Source organism: Neoarius graeffei, chromosome 16, assembly GCF_027579695.1.
Source record: "Neoarius graeffei isolate fNeoGra1 chromosome 16, fNeoGra1.pri, whole genome shotgun sequence".
Lineage (NCBI taxonomy): Eukaryota > Metazoa > Chordata > Actinopteri > Siluriformes > Ariidae > Neoarius > Neoarius graeffei.
The window spans coordinates 26928357-26943110 of NC_083584.1; the positions used below are offsets into that span (position 1 = coordinate 26928357).

Consider the following 14754-nt stretch of genomic DNA (forward strand, 5'->3'; position numbering starts at 1 on the left):
GTCATTAGTGGAAACCAAGGCTGAGATGGACCTGAAATTGACAGGTAGTCAATTTTAGTGTTCCAAAAAAAAAAAAAAAAGTGTTTCAGAAGTCTGAAAGGTGTTTCTTGTTTCCTCCATGGTCTCGCCAGATATGAGACAGCTGTGAAAGAGAAGACAGAACAGAGCGGCCCCTCTCTCTGAGTGCGTTTGTCAGTTTACCAGCTCAGCATGATTAAGTGTAACAAAGACCAGGCATCGCACTGCAACAAGACGTGTGCCTCCAGCCACACAGAGTGCACAGCGTTTACTATCCAGCATTGACACGGCTGAATCATAAAGAAATAACAAGTGATAATAAACAATCTATCCATATTACAGAACACACACACGCACGCACGCACACAGGCACACGCACTGTACAGGATGAGATTAGGTTGATATCTCAGCCTGAGATTATTAATTCAGAGGTTTTGGACATCTACATGACGTCAAACAACAGTCAGGTTGAACAGAGGACTCCTGGTTGTTTTTGATTCAGTTAAAACTTTTTTTTTTTAAAGAAAAAAAAAATCCTTGATGTTGTGAAGAAAAAAAACATGCTTTTTTTTTAAAGAAAATTTCTAATGCTAAGATTTGCACCAATATTGTTTTCTTGTCATTTGTGCCAGTAAAACAAGTAAAACAAGGACATAGTGGTGCTCCTCAAGCAAACTGACAGTCACACTCAAAATTCTCAAAGAAAACTTGTCACTAAACACGCGTCTCATGTCCTCAAGCACAAGATCAGAGTGCTACACAGAAGACCCAAGCACAACTCCAGGTCCGAATACATGCGTTCAAGACAGCAAATAAAACCTGTGTGTATTCCATAAGTAAGCTTTTTCAGGTTGCTAGAGGACCACGCAAACTTAAAAACAGACTCTCTGGCCTCAACATCTCGACTCGTTGGACCCAGGAACGAGTGGAGAGCGAGACGGCCTCGCACCAAGAGAAACGCAACCATCACAGCAGGTAGGATTTCTTACTCTCACACTCTCACTCTGTTTCTCTCCCTGATGCTCTCTACTGAATGAATGTTAGACCGTCGAAAATACTTGGCACTGTGATGGCACCAAGCCTTTCTCAGGTTACAAAGTGCTGAAACAGTATTATAAAATCTACTCTAAAATGACCAAAAAATGTGCATTTTAAAAATTTTCTCCTTTTTTTAATTTTTTTTATTTTTTTAAACAAAAGTGGTCCCTATGTTTAACAAGGTTTTGGATGTGTTTCTCAGTCTGGATCACTCCAAGAGGATCAGATCGGTGTTCGTGATGCCACAGACAATGAGAAGCAACACTTCCAAAAGCACATGCACCACACACAATCTCTCTCTCTCATATACACACACACACACATATATATATATATATATATATATATACACACACACACACACACACACACACATTCACTGGAGATGAGCTATTGTGTGCTCTGATTGGCTACTCTACTACTAGGATATCAGCTCATATACCATGAGTGGAGAAAAACAAAATGGCGGCGTGTATTGCTGAACCAACTGAGGATGAAATAAAAACTCTACTTGAAAATAAAACCCCCAAAACTACAAAAAAATTCAAAATGTGGAATGAAAGTATTTGATGGTAAGAACGTATCTTTATTTTTTATTTTTCAAGAATTATTATTACAGCGTTTTTCATAAATTGGTCCTGTCATTTCGCCGGTTTGTTTACATTCTTCATCTTTAAGCATTAAAGGGCATATTCTGGACCAATTTCGTATTTTTTTTTTATATGAAAGTATGTCCCTTTACACACTCATCCAGAAGGGTAATTTTGCACAAGGCCATCTGTCCACAGCAGAAAAAAATAAAATAACAAAACACGTCTAGAAAAATCCCAAGAGAGTCTGGAGCCAGATTCGTGACGTTACCTGCAGAAGCGCCAGCAGGCTGCCTGAGCTTTGCACGGTTTCAGTGCACAGCCTGTGTAGACCAAGCGCTCCCATTTCTCTCTCACTGTCCGGTCTTTTGGAAAACGATGAGTACTAATCCCATCAAGATTGGTGTTGCTACACCCTCCTACAGTACAATACATCTGTTAACCATTTTAATAATTACGTGATAATGTTGAAGAAAGTTGCAGAAAACCACCCGCGCTGACGTAGGATTCAGAAAGAGGCGTCCCGCACGCGACGTCACGAAAATCAATGTTTGCCGGGAAATCCAAATGGCAAGTTTTTTCAGAGGCGGACCAATTCGCCTCAAATGGCTTGATTTCAACTGAATTTTTCTGGTATTGCGCAAGGTAAAAAAATTGCACAAAATGCAAAATGTGACAGATATTTGACCAAAGTTTAATATAAAATAGGAGAATTACATTGATCTTGCGCCTGAATTTACCCGTGATAAGCACTTTAAAATTTGTTGAATTTTTTTAGACTGGTTCAAAAGCTCAAAGAAGTTTGGAAATTACATCACTGAAATGTCCAAGGAAGAATTAAATAAATATCTAAAGTTATTCTATACCTCGGCAGGACAGCGAGACGGCACTTTCTCCAAAAAAAACAACACTAAGGTCAATTCGTGCAGCCATCGATAGGTTTTTAAGAAGTCTGTCTGAGCGGAAATGATTTTGTTGGACAAGTTTTTATTTACTGAATTTGCAAAAAAAAAAAAAATGCTCTGTTTCTCAAAATCCAGTGAATGTGGATAGAATAAAACAGTTATTCCACTCAATCTCATCGTATATGGCTTATAGCCAACTCGGCGCTACGCGCCTCATCAGCTATCAGCTCATGTACGGCTCGATTTTGTGTAATTATATATATATATATCGTCCTTGTTACAGACAGCTAAGGCAGATACACAGACAGAAACTCAGGAAGTCTTCACACAGCCAAGGACCTATGGGACATTGAAACGACTGCTTCTGGTATTCCAGCAGATTACTGTATCACATACACACACCCACACACAGACATATACACAAAGTACGCTATACCCAGTATACCCTTCACCTACACATTACATAGTCTCCTTGGACGCACGCTCATTCAGACACACTTCTCATCCCTGAGTAAGCCTGAGGAAAAGTTGGTGATGTTCAACAAACACACACATCGCATAAATCAAGCCAAACTGCAAAACCACTCCTAGGCCAAAGATGGTCAAACATACTGAGAAATAAGAAATAAGAGAATTTGTGCTATAACTGACAGGCGCAAAGAGACAGTGAACGGGTTAACATGGTTAAAAACTGATAATGAAGTGTAAACCATTTACAACAGTACACGGTAACATGGTAACAATTACATAATGCTACATCTATTCTGCGTTTTGTTTAACTGCATGACGTTTAAAACAACAACAACAACAACAACAAAGGTTTTGTTTTTCATGCACTGATTTTGCAAGACTTGAATTTTGAACGTTGTGGGAACGTTCTCATTTTATTTCCATTCAGATAATTTCTTCATACGTCTTGGATATGAGCATGGCGTTAGTTTATCTACAAATGCTCTTTACTGTTCATGTATCAGAATCTAATAGGAATCAACAGTGATCCATCACTGCCAGTGATGCCCTAATAAGCAGGGATCAGAGTGCTCATCAGGCAGTACATAGAAACTTTCGAGAAGATGAGATTGTAGAAAAGAAATGCTACATATTGCACATTTATCAACGAAACCGGGGGGAAATACAGAAGAGTTGCACTTGTTTTTGAAAATTATAGCATTATAGGTGGATATGGAGAGTATATGAAGAATTGTTTCATTTTAGTTGTACCATTTATAAGCACTACACTCCTGGGGCCTCATTATCAACATTAAACGTTTTTTAATTCAAAATTGGGATGCGTTAAATATGTATCCACAGGTCATACCCACGAGTAATGAAGCTTAATATATAGCAACCGTTTGTAGACAGTTTGCGCGTGTATGTTACTGCAATTTAAATACAGACACGCCCACAATTAACCATATACGGTACTGAGGCATGACTTGAAAGGATCCTGAACAAACCACTCTGAATCTTTGTGAGTGAAAAACATGCAAACTAAACGTTTTTTTTTCTTTTGATAAGTAAAACGGGGAGGTGTTAAGCCGTACTGTTTAATACTTTTGTATTTGTCATTTTTGATGTCATAAATTTAAGCTTGAACATGAACGGATGGTGTATGGAAACCTTTTGGGATTAATGGGACTAATATGATGCTGCTTTAAAGGTGCATTAGGTACGATTAGTCATTTTTGTTTTTCAGAATTAGCTCTCTAATGGTTAAGTAGGAGGGTTAGACACTTGTATGAATTTTTTTTTAAACTCCTCAAGACCACCCTCTCTTCCGCCCATGTTCACAAAGCTCTGCCCCCAGGAACTACGCTGGCCTGTAGACTAATAAAAGGCTCTCATGGGAGGCTCATGACTAATGGGAGGCTCATCCAAACACAAACATACATCCTGGACCAGAGGTCAGTTTTCCAAATGGGTTATCTCAGCCGATAATACTTTAGTCCTGAAGTCATGGCTTAAAACATTTTTTTTTAAATTACTGTATGTTCTACGTATTTTGCAAGTTATTTATACAAGTAAGAATTTTTTTAAAAATCGACTATTACATTATTACTTTAACTATGATAAGAATGCAATCCAGCTGCTGCCATCAGAAGATCCATTGACCGTGGATGTCCTGTTTCACAGGTGTCTGGTGTGCATCAGCGTAGGAGAACTGGATGGGTCAGGCCAAGAGAAATTATGACATCCATCCACACTCCTACTCAATGGTGGTTGGGAAATATCTCTCCGAAATGTGCCTGTAGTTTTGCACTTAGACTTCCAGGCTTGGCTGATAATGGATAGCAAAAATGTATTCGGAATTACTGTGTTAGCTTACAGCTAAGAAATCAGCCCAGTCCTTATAAACAAGCTCACCAAACATCAAGATCATCCAACATCCCCCAACACAACGAGATAAGTCATATTCACGCAAGACAGCACACCAATTCTGTCCAATCAATTCTAAAACACACAAATGTATTTAACAGTAATGAAATTTAATCAAAAATCAGAAATGGATTCCTTAGACAACTGAAATTATTCGCAATCCAGATCGATAATTAAACAATCACGCGAACTTGAGCGAATGCCTGTGACTCGTAATGTTTTTTTTTGTTGTTGTTTTTTTTTAACCTGGGTGCTTTCTTTACTCATTACCCAAGCTGTGCGTAAGTATACACACAAATCTAAACAAAAAGTAGACTGAAAAGTTCTTCAAAGTTACTTAAACAGAGTTTATGCACAAATCTGCAGTAAATGTGGGCCCGGGTTTGCGAGGCGTGTCTAACATTATATCATATCATATCATATCATTTCACATCACATCACATCATCACATCACATCACATCACATCACGACACAACACCTCACACAGAGTACACATGCACAACACTTCCATTATTATTACGATCTTTTCTGCTCTGCTGCTGACAGCAAGCTTCTTCACCAATAAAGAAGTGGCGAGTGACAGGATGGGTCATTTATACTAGAGCATGCATTATTGTAAAAATATGTTTCTGAGTCATCCATGTTGTTTGCATTCACTCTTAAAATGCACAGACAGATTTGATATTACACTTAGACAAAGAGTAAGAGAAACAAATACTGATGGGGTTCTATGGCTCTAAATGAAAGTGAAAGAATGAGAGAGAGAGAGAGAGAGAGAGAGAGAGAGAGAGAGAGAGAGAGCAGGCAGTTGTACATAAAAGCCAATGTGTAAAAAGGTAGCTGGCGGTAAACCGGTGTGAGGCGTACTGGCTTTGCATGGGTACCTGAACACGCTCTGGAGGTCACTAGCACTAAAAGAATCGAGCTGGGTTAGAAAGACACACATATCACTGCATATATGTTTCCATTTCTCCCTGAAGAAGATACTGCGGGCTGACTGTGCAATTCATAACAACTCAAAGCCAGACTACTAGGCTAAATAGTTGACTGACGGCTGAGTTCCTGTGGTAAGTGTTAGGTTTTATTTGGTTTGAATACTGCAGACTCACATTATTGCTATATGTCATTATTTGGAATGTTTCTGATGTATACCTGTAGCAAAAACTATGCAACCAGAAAGAGACATGCTGCTAAATGGAGCGCGCTGAGTGTGCTGAAAGCACTTTCTGTGCAGAAAGAAAGTGCTGAAAGAATCGAGGTTAAATGCAGGCAATGCTAAAACACACAAACAGTTAAAGGAAATGAAAAACAACAACAATAAAAAAAAGCAAATTTGCATTTTGGCCCAAACATAACGTCATAAAGTCACGCCTGGTTATGTGAAGCCGTTTCATTTCCTGTCTTAAAACAACCTACCATTTACATTAACACGTGAAAACACAGACACATGCCATACATAGACACTGCAAAGGGGGTATTAAAATATAAATTAAAAAAAAAATGCACGGTTGTGATGTTGATCTGAGAAACCCTGTTTTATTATAAAAAAAAATAAAGCATTTTCAAATATGGGGTGCGTTCACCCACCCACCATCCAACAGGCCATCTGATCACACATCCATCCCATTAACCATCCATCCATCCATCCATCCATCCATCCATCCATTTCACTCAAATACACCTGAACAAAGCCAACAATCAGAGAGTTCAACAAGTGTGCAGGCTTCAGGCTGTGGCTCCTTTCACCCCTCACTGTCTGCACGTTAAAGAGTGTATCATCAGAACGTCTTCTTAATGGTCTGAAAAGGGTTCCTGTGGATTCAATAATGGAGGAGTGAAGGGAAACCACAGCGGACCAGTAAGCCGAGCAAACTTGTCAAGTAACTGCTACATTTCAGTAAATTGAGCTTTCAGCCTTCGCAAGGTGAGCAATGGCTGAAAACTAAATCATAAAGGTTGTGTTACTACCTCTCCAGATGTGCAAACTGCAAGATTCTCTTTAAGTTGTACTTTAAACAGAAACACTGAAATACCGGTTTAAATATTTCTGTTTAAATACCTTTAAACAGAAATATCTATCTATCTATCTATCTATCTATCTATCTATCTATCTATCTATCTATCTATCTATCTATCTATCTGATATACACACACACAAAACACTCATACAAATATATGACACAGACACACACACACACACACACACACACATACTCAGTATGCACACATACCCCCACACACACGCTATCTGCTTGCGCTAAGGCAAGATACAGTATATGCATTTCTATACATGTTAATGTACAAAAAAGACATATAACACATTAATATAAGTGAAACGTGAATGTGTGTTTGTGTGTGTGTGCACACTTATGCATACAAATACACACATGCATGCACTTCCACAAACATAGATATAGGACACCCTTGAACCAAAACGCAGATTTCTGCATCCACAGTCACTCACATGTGCTTTCTCTCTCCTCATGGCATACTTTGGACAATCTCATGACTTCTGAAACCTTTCTGAAATCACACTTAATTAAGCATCTCACTTTTAATCACTTCAGTGGCAATTGTTTCACCAGCTCTGCCTAGGCTACATTAAGAAAAAAAAAAACCAACCAAAAAACAAAACGGCTGCTGCTGTCTAGGCCTTTAGCTCGCCGTTTACTGGGAAGGCAGAGCTGTATAGACCCAAACAGAAAAGTGCTTCCTGGGAACAAATGCTATCGCTTGTATCTCTGCTTACTGTTCCACCTCATGTCACCTCTCGCATTCATTCATTCTTTTCACAGATCAAGGCCCCCGGATCAGGGTGAACTGACTTTTCCACAGAGTGCTACATTCCATCATCACTCACATACAACATACTGTACAGTACTGTGTTCATTTTGAGACATATAATAATAATAATAATAATAATAATAATAATAATAATAGACTAAATTGATTAAACTGTCTATCAGCTGGGAAGAGTGACAGGTGTGTTAAGTGCTTCGATCACCTGTCCCTCCCTTCTCAGGTGACTGACTTTCTTTCACTTTCTCTCAAATAATAAACTCTTATTAAAATAAAAAGGTCTATTTTTTTTTTTTTTGCTCAACATACAGCTCAAAAAGTCAACCATCCTCAAACGTATACATAAACACAAACCCATTCGGTGTCTACATGACTGAAAGTGACCCCTGATTGCAATGTGTACACATTCATCGCAAAAAAAAAAAAAGACAGAAAGAGACAGAAAAAAATAAGCAAAACTACAAAACAAAACGGTTCAATAGGTGAATATATAAAAGCAAACTCCTCCAGGTCTCCAGGTCTATTAGTATAGTTTTCTCGTTCCTAAGGAGCAACTGGCACTGTTGATGACATGACTTGATCTCTCTCTGTCTCAGTCAGCATGTACCTTAGCATTTGGTTGCTCTTCTTTTCTATGATGAACTCCCAGAACCCTCTCAAAACCCCTCAATTTTATTCGTGATGGACTTCAGATTGTCTGTCGTCTATGTCTAAACATCAGATGAGACTGCTTGAGCAGGATGGCTGACATTATGTAAACTCCTGCAGCCAGTGGAGGAGTGATTTCCATCCTGCCTCCCTGAGCAATGTCATCCATGCCAACCTCCTTTTCTAAGCTCACACATGGATGGAGCTGGGACTAATGCACCACAAGCATCTAGTACTGCTTCAGTAGGTGTCGTTTAAAGTCACCCAAAACTTGCTTTGAAGAACCCTCGTGAATATATTCAGATTCTATGAATACGCTAACTGGAGATACCACCATACACATACCGGTACCGGTCCACCTCCTCTGGTAAACAAGTGTTGCATGGGCTTCATTTGCATATTAAAACATGATTGGCTTTTATACTTTATGATCCAATCAAACCAGACCAAACTAGACTGCTGCCTCAGGCTGACTCCTGCTTTTTTAAAAAAGGGCAGCAAAACCACCAGTCTGTGCACTGAAACGATTTTTAAAAATATTACATTAATATTTTTTAAAGTTTAGAGTGACTTTAAATCATCGTATACTGTATGTCATAATAGGACGTAAAAATGTAAGGCTGAGAATATCATATTTTGTACCCCGGAGGGCTCAGAAGTCCTACATAAACCCACCTTCAACAACTTGACTGTCCCAAATTTACCCAACCAAAATAAATTGCACTAATTGGTTGTATATATTCAATGCACCTATTCAATAATCTCTACTCGTAAGGTGATACGTATATGCTGAGTTAATTTAACCTACAGTACAGTAATCTGGATAGAAAAATTTAGAGAAATCAATTTTGAAATGATATAAAAAGCAATATTCTGGAAAAAAAAGAACATTGTGAGGGTCATTTTTTTTTCATTCAATTCAAAAACGACAAACAAGTCCAAAATGGCTTTCATTTGCCAATATTCGATCTGCCTTCAATGCTGATTTTAACCTCCTGAGGGATAAATGAAGGTCTGGGAAGAGTTGAGGGTGGTTCCTCTTCAGGCTTCTCGACTTTGCGACCTTCTGGAGCCGACCATCTCCGCTTTCGCCCTGTGGGTTTACTGATAGATTTTGAATCTGAGGATAGTGGAATTCTACAGGCTCCTTTCTCCCCAAAACCTAGTTCTCCGTTTTCTTTGCTTGCCTGGGAGCTCACTCCTCCCTGCCTGCCACACTGTGCCAGTCCATTCTCGTGCTCCATGTGCCTTGCTGCCCTGCGTGTCCCTCCTGAGGGTGCTTTAAAAGGTGGTTTAAGAGGTGGCCCAAGACTGTTAACATCGGAAATCTGCCCCTGACTCTTTTTCAAAGAGCCATTTTTCAAGTTTTTGAGAGTGAGGGAAATGCAGACATCACCCACAGCTAGCCTGGCGCATGGCAGTTCCAAGAGCTGAGTGGTCCGGTCTGGACAGCAAGATGACCATCCCTGACCAAACACAAAGAAAGGGTACTCTACCAGCACCTCCACGTTCACCTGAGAAAGAGAGAGAGAGAGAGAGAGAGAGAGAGAGAGAGAGAGAGAGAGAAAGAGGAAAATAGAACATAGAAACCACATATGTCGTTTACACAGTGCAACATGTCGTGAATTAATTGATTTAGTAGATCGTGTTTAGCCTCACTGTTGAGCCAGCAGACTTTCTGTTTGAGTGGGAGACCAGAATCATAATTCACAGACAAATGAAACAGATTTTTCTCACAGCCCCCTCACTGCAGAACAGAAGGGAGATGAACTAAGGGATGACTCAATTCTGCCTTAGGATCCCACACAAACAGCACAAAACAAGGGACCATGTGGAAACAGGCAGCACAATGACTGTGGTAAAATAACTAATATGTTATAGCAAACATGTAGAACAATTCATTCCTGCGTTATGAGAACATGCAAATTATGGCAAAGTATGATATACATGATAATTACTATAAGTTGACCAAATATCGAACATGAAAATATAGTAATCAAAGTTATGGCAATATATAGCAACAAGCATATTTTTTTTAAATGTGGAAAAGATCAAACTAAAGTCATTGAGTTCTTACAAAGTACACTATACAAGCTCTCTGCAATGCAGGGTAAAACAGTCATCCAGGTTTATAAAAAGAGCAAGCCCACCTGTGAACGATGCTCTCCCACCGCAAACTGGATAATAGCAGAATTAGGTGTATGGCTGCTGTCGATGCGCTCTACAGTACTAGAGTCGATCTTCAATTCGCTGCTGATTTCTGCACTCTGAATAAAGTCCTCTGTCTTTAGGTCCTCCACACGCTTCAGCTCCCCATCAGCTAGTTGAATGATGGAACCCTTGGTGAAGTAGGGTGGTAAAGAGGGTGTGGAAGGTATAGGTGGAGTAGCTGGCAGGCTCGCAGTGGCTGGCATGATAGGCAAGTGCAGTTGTGCCTGAACCACAGCACCTGTCGGGTGAGGGTAGGAGGCTGGTGTCTCAAAGGACTCACCTTTGGGGGCTGCTGAGGTCACAAATGCATGGGGCAGTGCTGCAGCGAAAGTTGGTGTTGTAGATGTGGCAGTAGCTTCTGCTCCACTTACAGGGATAATAACAGGCTGAGTTCCTGGGATGAGCAAGTGTGGAGGCAGGCTGGTGTGGTAACTGAGAGGCTGTGGCTGCCCTGGACCTGCAATGTACCCAATAATGGGCTGATGAGCGGGGTAGAAGTTGGTGGATGTGAGGCCAAGGGATAGTGGCTCGGTTGCACTGTGTGTGGTATGGATAACTGCGTGGGGTGAAAGTGTGGTAACTGCTGCCTTTAGACCATCCACAGGTAAAGGGGGAGGTGGAAAGGGAAGAGTGGTGCTGGAGGGAGTGCGAGAAACTGGCTTGCCTGCACAAATGCCTCCTTTTTCAGCCGGGGCCAGAGGGGGAGGAAGCTTGTCTACATTCCCCCCTGGATCAGCACTGCTGGAGTTGTGACTGTTGGGAACTAGAACTAACGAGTTCCTCAAATTGGTGTTTTCCTGTGCATACTCTGGTGGAAGCGTCATGTGCCGGGTCTCATAGTGGTCTCGCTGGTGGATATGGTGATGCTGTGTGGATAAAGACCCTTTGGCTATACTGCTGACCTTGGATTCTGAGAGCTGGCTGAAGCGACGGCCCCTTTCTGGCTCACCGTTTAACATCTCTCTTGATCTGCCATCTTCCTTTTTGGACAAGGCTCCATCTGAGTACTGAAGCAGGAGCTGAGAGGGCCCACTAAGTGCGAGTGTCTGTTGGAGGTGAAGGGGAAGATGGCTTTGGGATGAGGATGCAGTACAAGGCACTACACTGAGTGGGGAGTTGGAAATTTGTACATACTGGGTGGAATGGGGTTGAGGTATGCTGTCTGAAGTGAAAATTACTGGATCAGGTTTGGGTGCTGGAGAATTGGTAGTGCCAGAGTAGGCTTCAGTGTGTCGTTGGGAGGATGTGGTGGTGGTGGCTGCAGGGGGCACAAGGGGAGAAATGTAACTAGCATAGGGTGCTGCATATGAGGGGCTGATAAAGTGCAGGTTAGGGGGCATGGGTGAGTACTGGATGGTGCCTGCCTGTTGAGAAACTGATGAAGTATACACAGCGGGGATCGTAGATGTTATAGTTGGAGCACGAGTGGACTCAACAGTGGACACTGTTGGTTTGGACTGAGGGCCTTCAGCTTCTGCTGAGCTGCTGGTGTGTTGCTTGTTGCTCTCATGCCCGCTGGCCATGCTGGCAAGCCAAGCAACGTTTCCTCCACGCTGGCTCTCACTGGCAGGTGCCATTACCATGGGCCTATCCTCTGAAGGAAGGGTACTTGCTGGAATTTCACGTTTCTTTGGGGGCAAACTTTCATTGCTTCGTTCCTGGTTGGACTTCATGATGAATGTATCTGCTGTACCTCTTTTTAAGGTGGTTTCTCCCTGTTATATTTTTCTTTAACACTCTTTCCCTCTGCAACTCTCTCTTGTTCTCTGCTTGCACCACCTGCTGACTGGCTGGTGCTGTTGGGGTAGTGAGGGTGGAGAGAAGACCAGGGGTGATGGGACCTTTTTCCTGTACTTAAGGCTGGATGGACACTGATCTCAATTGAAAGCAACAGAACACATGCCTGTTGTCGGAGAGTGCTTGCCACGATTCATGTGGAATCATTTCTCTCTGAGAGCAAGCCTCCAAGACTGCAGCAGAATCCTGCAGAACACATAGAAAGAAATATGCACACACTTTAGGTACTCATGGGATAAAAGGGCTCCAGAATTTTAGAAAGCCTAATAAATGACCAAAGCAAGGATAATGGTAGCATTTCCACTGTAAGGTTTCCGGCTAGCAATGTTTTTAAATGGATATTGTGTTTAGATTCAGTTGCAAAGAGATGGGAAAGATATCTCTTGCATATGCACACACTCTACATGTCAGAGGGCACCCCCTGCAGGGATAGATGGAGCACTCATGTGTCAGCATCACTACTCCCCCTCCAACTGTTTATCTCTCTCAACAGCCATACACAGTCATACACATACGCAACACAAATATGCAGTACTGAATCCTAACCTATCCATAATTCATAAATGCTAATGAAAACAAACTGGTTCACAATGACCTTCACGAGGTGAATACAGTAAGCTGTACTGATAATTCAATGGCAGAACAGCTTGCTCATGTTAGTTCCCATCCAATGAACTACAGAACATGCAGATCAACCACATAATCAGCCTTCGATCTTTCACAAGTATTGCTAGTTTAGAATTCCTCCCTGTGCTTCATTGATTGCTCCCACTCCGCCTCTATTCGCTTTGTCCAGTAGTGGCTGGAGAGCTGTTCTGCATTTCAAACAGGGAGTTGATGATTTAAGAAGTGTCACAAGTGCAACAAGAGACTCCGAGCACGGTCATAAACTGAATCTTTGTATGCAAGCAAACCCAGACCTATCCTATACACACCTTGACACATCTGCATAAAAAACAAGAGTGCTCTGAGAGCACAATATCCCCTGCTGGAAACTATGCCATAACTCTGGTAAAATGCGACTGAATTGAATGAAATTGGAATATGTGTATTACCGACATATAACAAAGAATCCTGTCAAGTTTTGTGAAATTCCTCCAAAAATTGTGAGCGGAGTTGATTTCAGAAGGTGAGTACCCTTCCCGGGACGGACGGACGGACATCGCCATGACATAATCCCCCTTCGGGGCTTTTGGCCAACGGGGGATAATAAAAATTGTGAGGGAAGTTGATTTCAGAAAGCAAGCATACCTTCATGAATTTGTGAAAGTACAAGGTTGTTAATCAAGGGCCACAACTCTGGTAAAATGCGACCGAATTGAACAAAATAGCAACATACGTACTACCGACATATAACAATGCCTTTTGCCAAGTTTGGTGAAATTCCTCCAAAAATTGTGAGAGGAGTTGATTTCAGAAGGAAAACACTCTCTCATGAAATTGTCAAATTATAATTTTGTTAATCAAGGGCTGTAACTCTGGTAAAATGTGACTCAATTTAACAAAATTGCAACATGTGTATTACCGATATATAACAAAGAATCCTGCCAAGTTTCGTGAAATTCCTCCAAAAATTGTGAGAGGAGTTGATTTCAGAAGGTGAGTACCCTTCCCGGGATAAACGGACAGACAGAAATCACCACGAAATAATCCCCCTTCGGGCCTTTCGGCCAGCGGGGGATTAACACACACACACACACACACACACACACACACACACACACACACACACACACAGTAAAATATTGTGATTGTTAACCAAGAACGCTTGAATCTAATAAGAAGAGATTACATATTTCACAAACTTTTCCCCACAAGATATTCATCTCCACTGTTCTCTAACTGATAAAAAAAAAAAAAGTACCTAAAGTCAACACTGGCACTGTGAACTCCTGAGGGTTTGTGGTGGTATTGAAGGGTTTCATAAATCTGTTATAAAAAATGTCAGTGTCAACATTCTAACTCCATAATAATAATAATAATAATAATAATAAAGATCCTCACAAAATGAAAAATAACATATTTCAAGCAACAAGATTTACCATTCATTGCAAACGTTTCAATTAACGTTAATTAATTTTTATACTGAAGAGCAGAAATGTTGAAATTCTACCAATAATAAGAGAAATCAAGGCTAATACAAAACTTGACAAAAAGCATATACAATGAGGGGAAATAAGTATACAGACACTTTTATTTTTGTTGTTTAATATACTTCCAGTGCATACAACATATGGCCAAAAAATATGTAGACACTTAACCATAACATCTACATGAGGGTCTTCCCCAAGCTGTTGTCACAAAGGTGGATGCACACAAACCGTCTGGAATGACTTTATATTCTGTAATATGATTTCTTTTCAATAGAAAT

The 14754-nt window shown here is 40.8% G+C and overlaps 1 protein-coding gene across 4 annotated transcripts in view; it reads right to left on the bottom strand.

The window, feature by feature from the left end:
* Positions 1–6448: 6448 nt before the first annotated feature.
* Positions 6449–14754, bottom strand: part of atxn1a (ataxin 1a) — a 244077-nt gene continuing 235771 nt past the window's right edge. For all 4 annotated transcript variants that reach the window (XM_060942718.1, XM_060942717.1, XM_060942719.1 and 1 more), the window contains 2 exons: positions 10526–12569; positions 6449–9889 (listed from right to left, as the gene is read on the bottom strand). In XM_060942718.1, coding sequence (XP_060798701.1) covers positions 9326–9889; positions 10526–12259 — 2298 coding nt within the window. In that variant the 5' untranslated portion in view covers positions 12260–12569 and the 3' untranslated portion in view covers positions 6449–9325. The remainder of the gene's footprint in view (positions 9890–10525; positions 12570–14754) is intronic.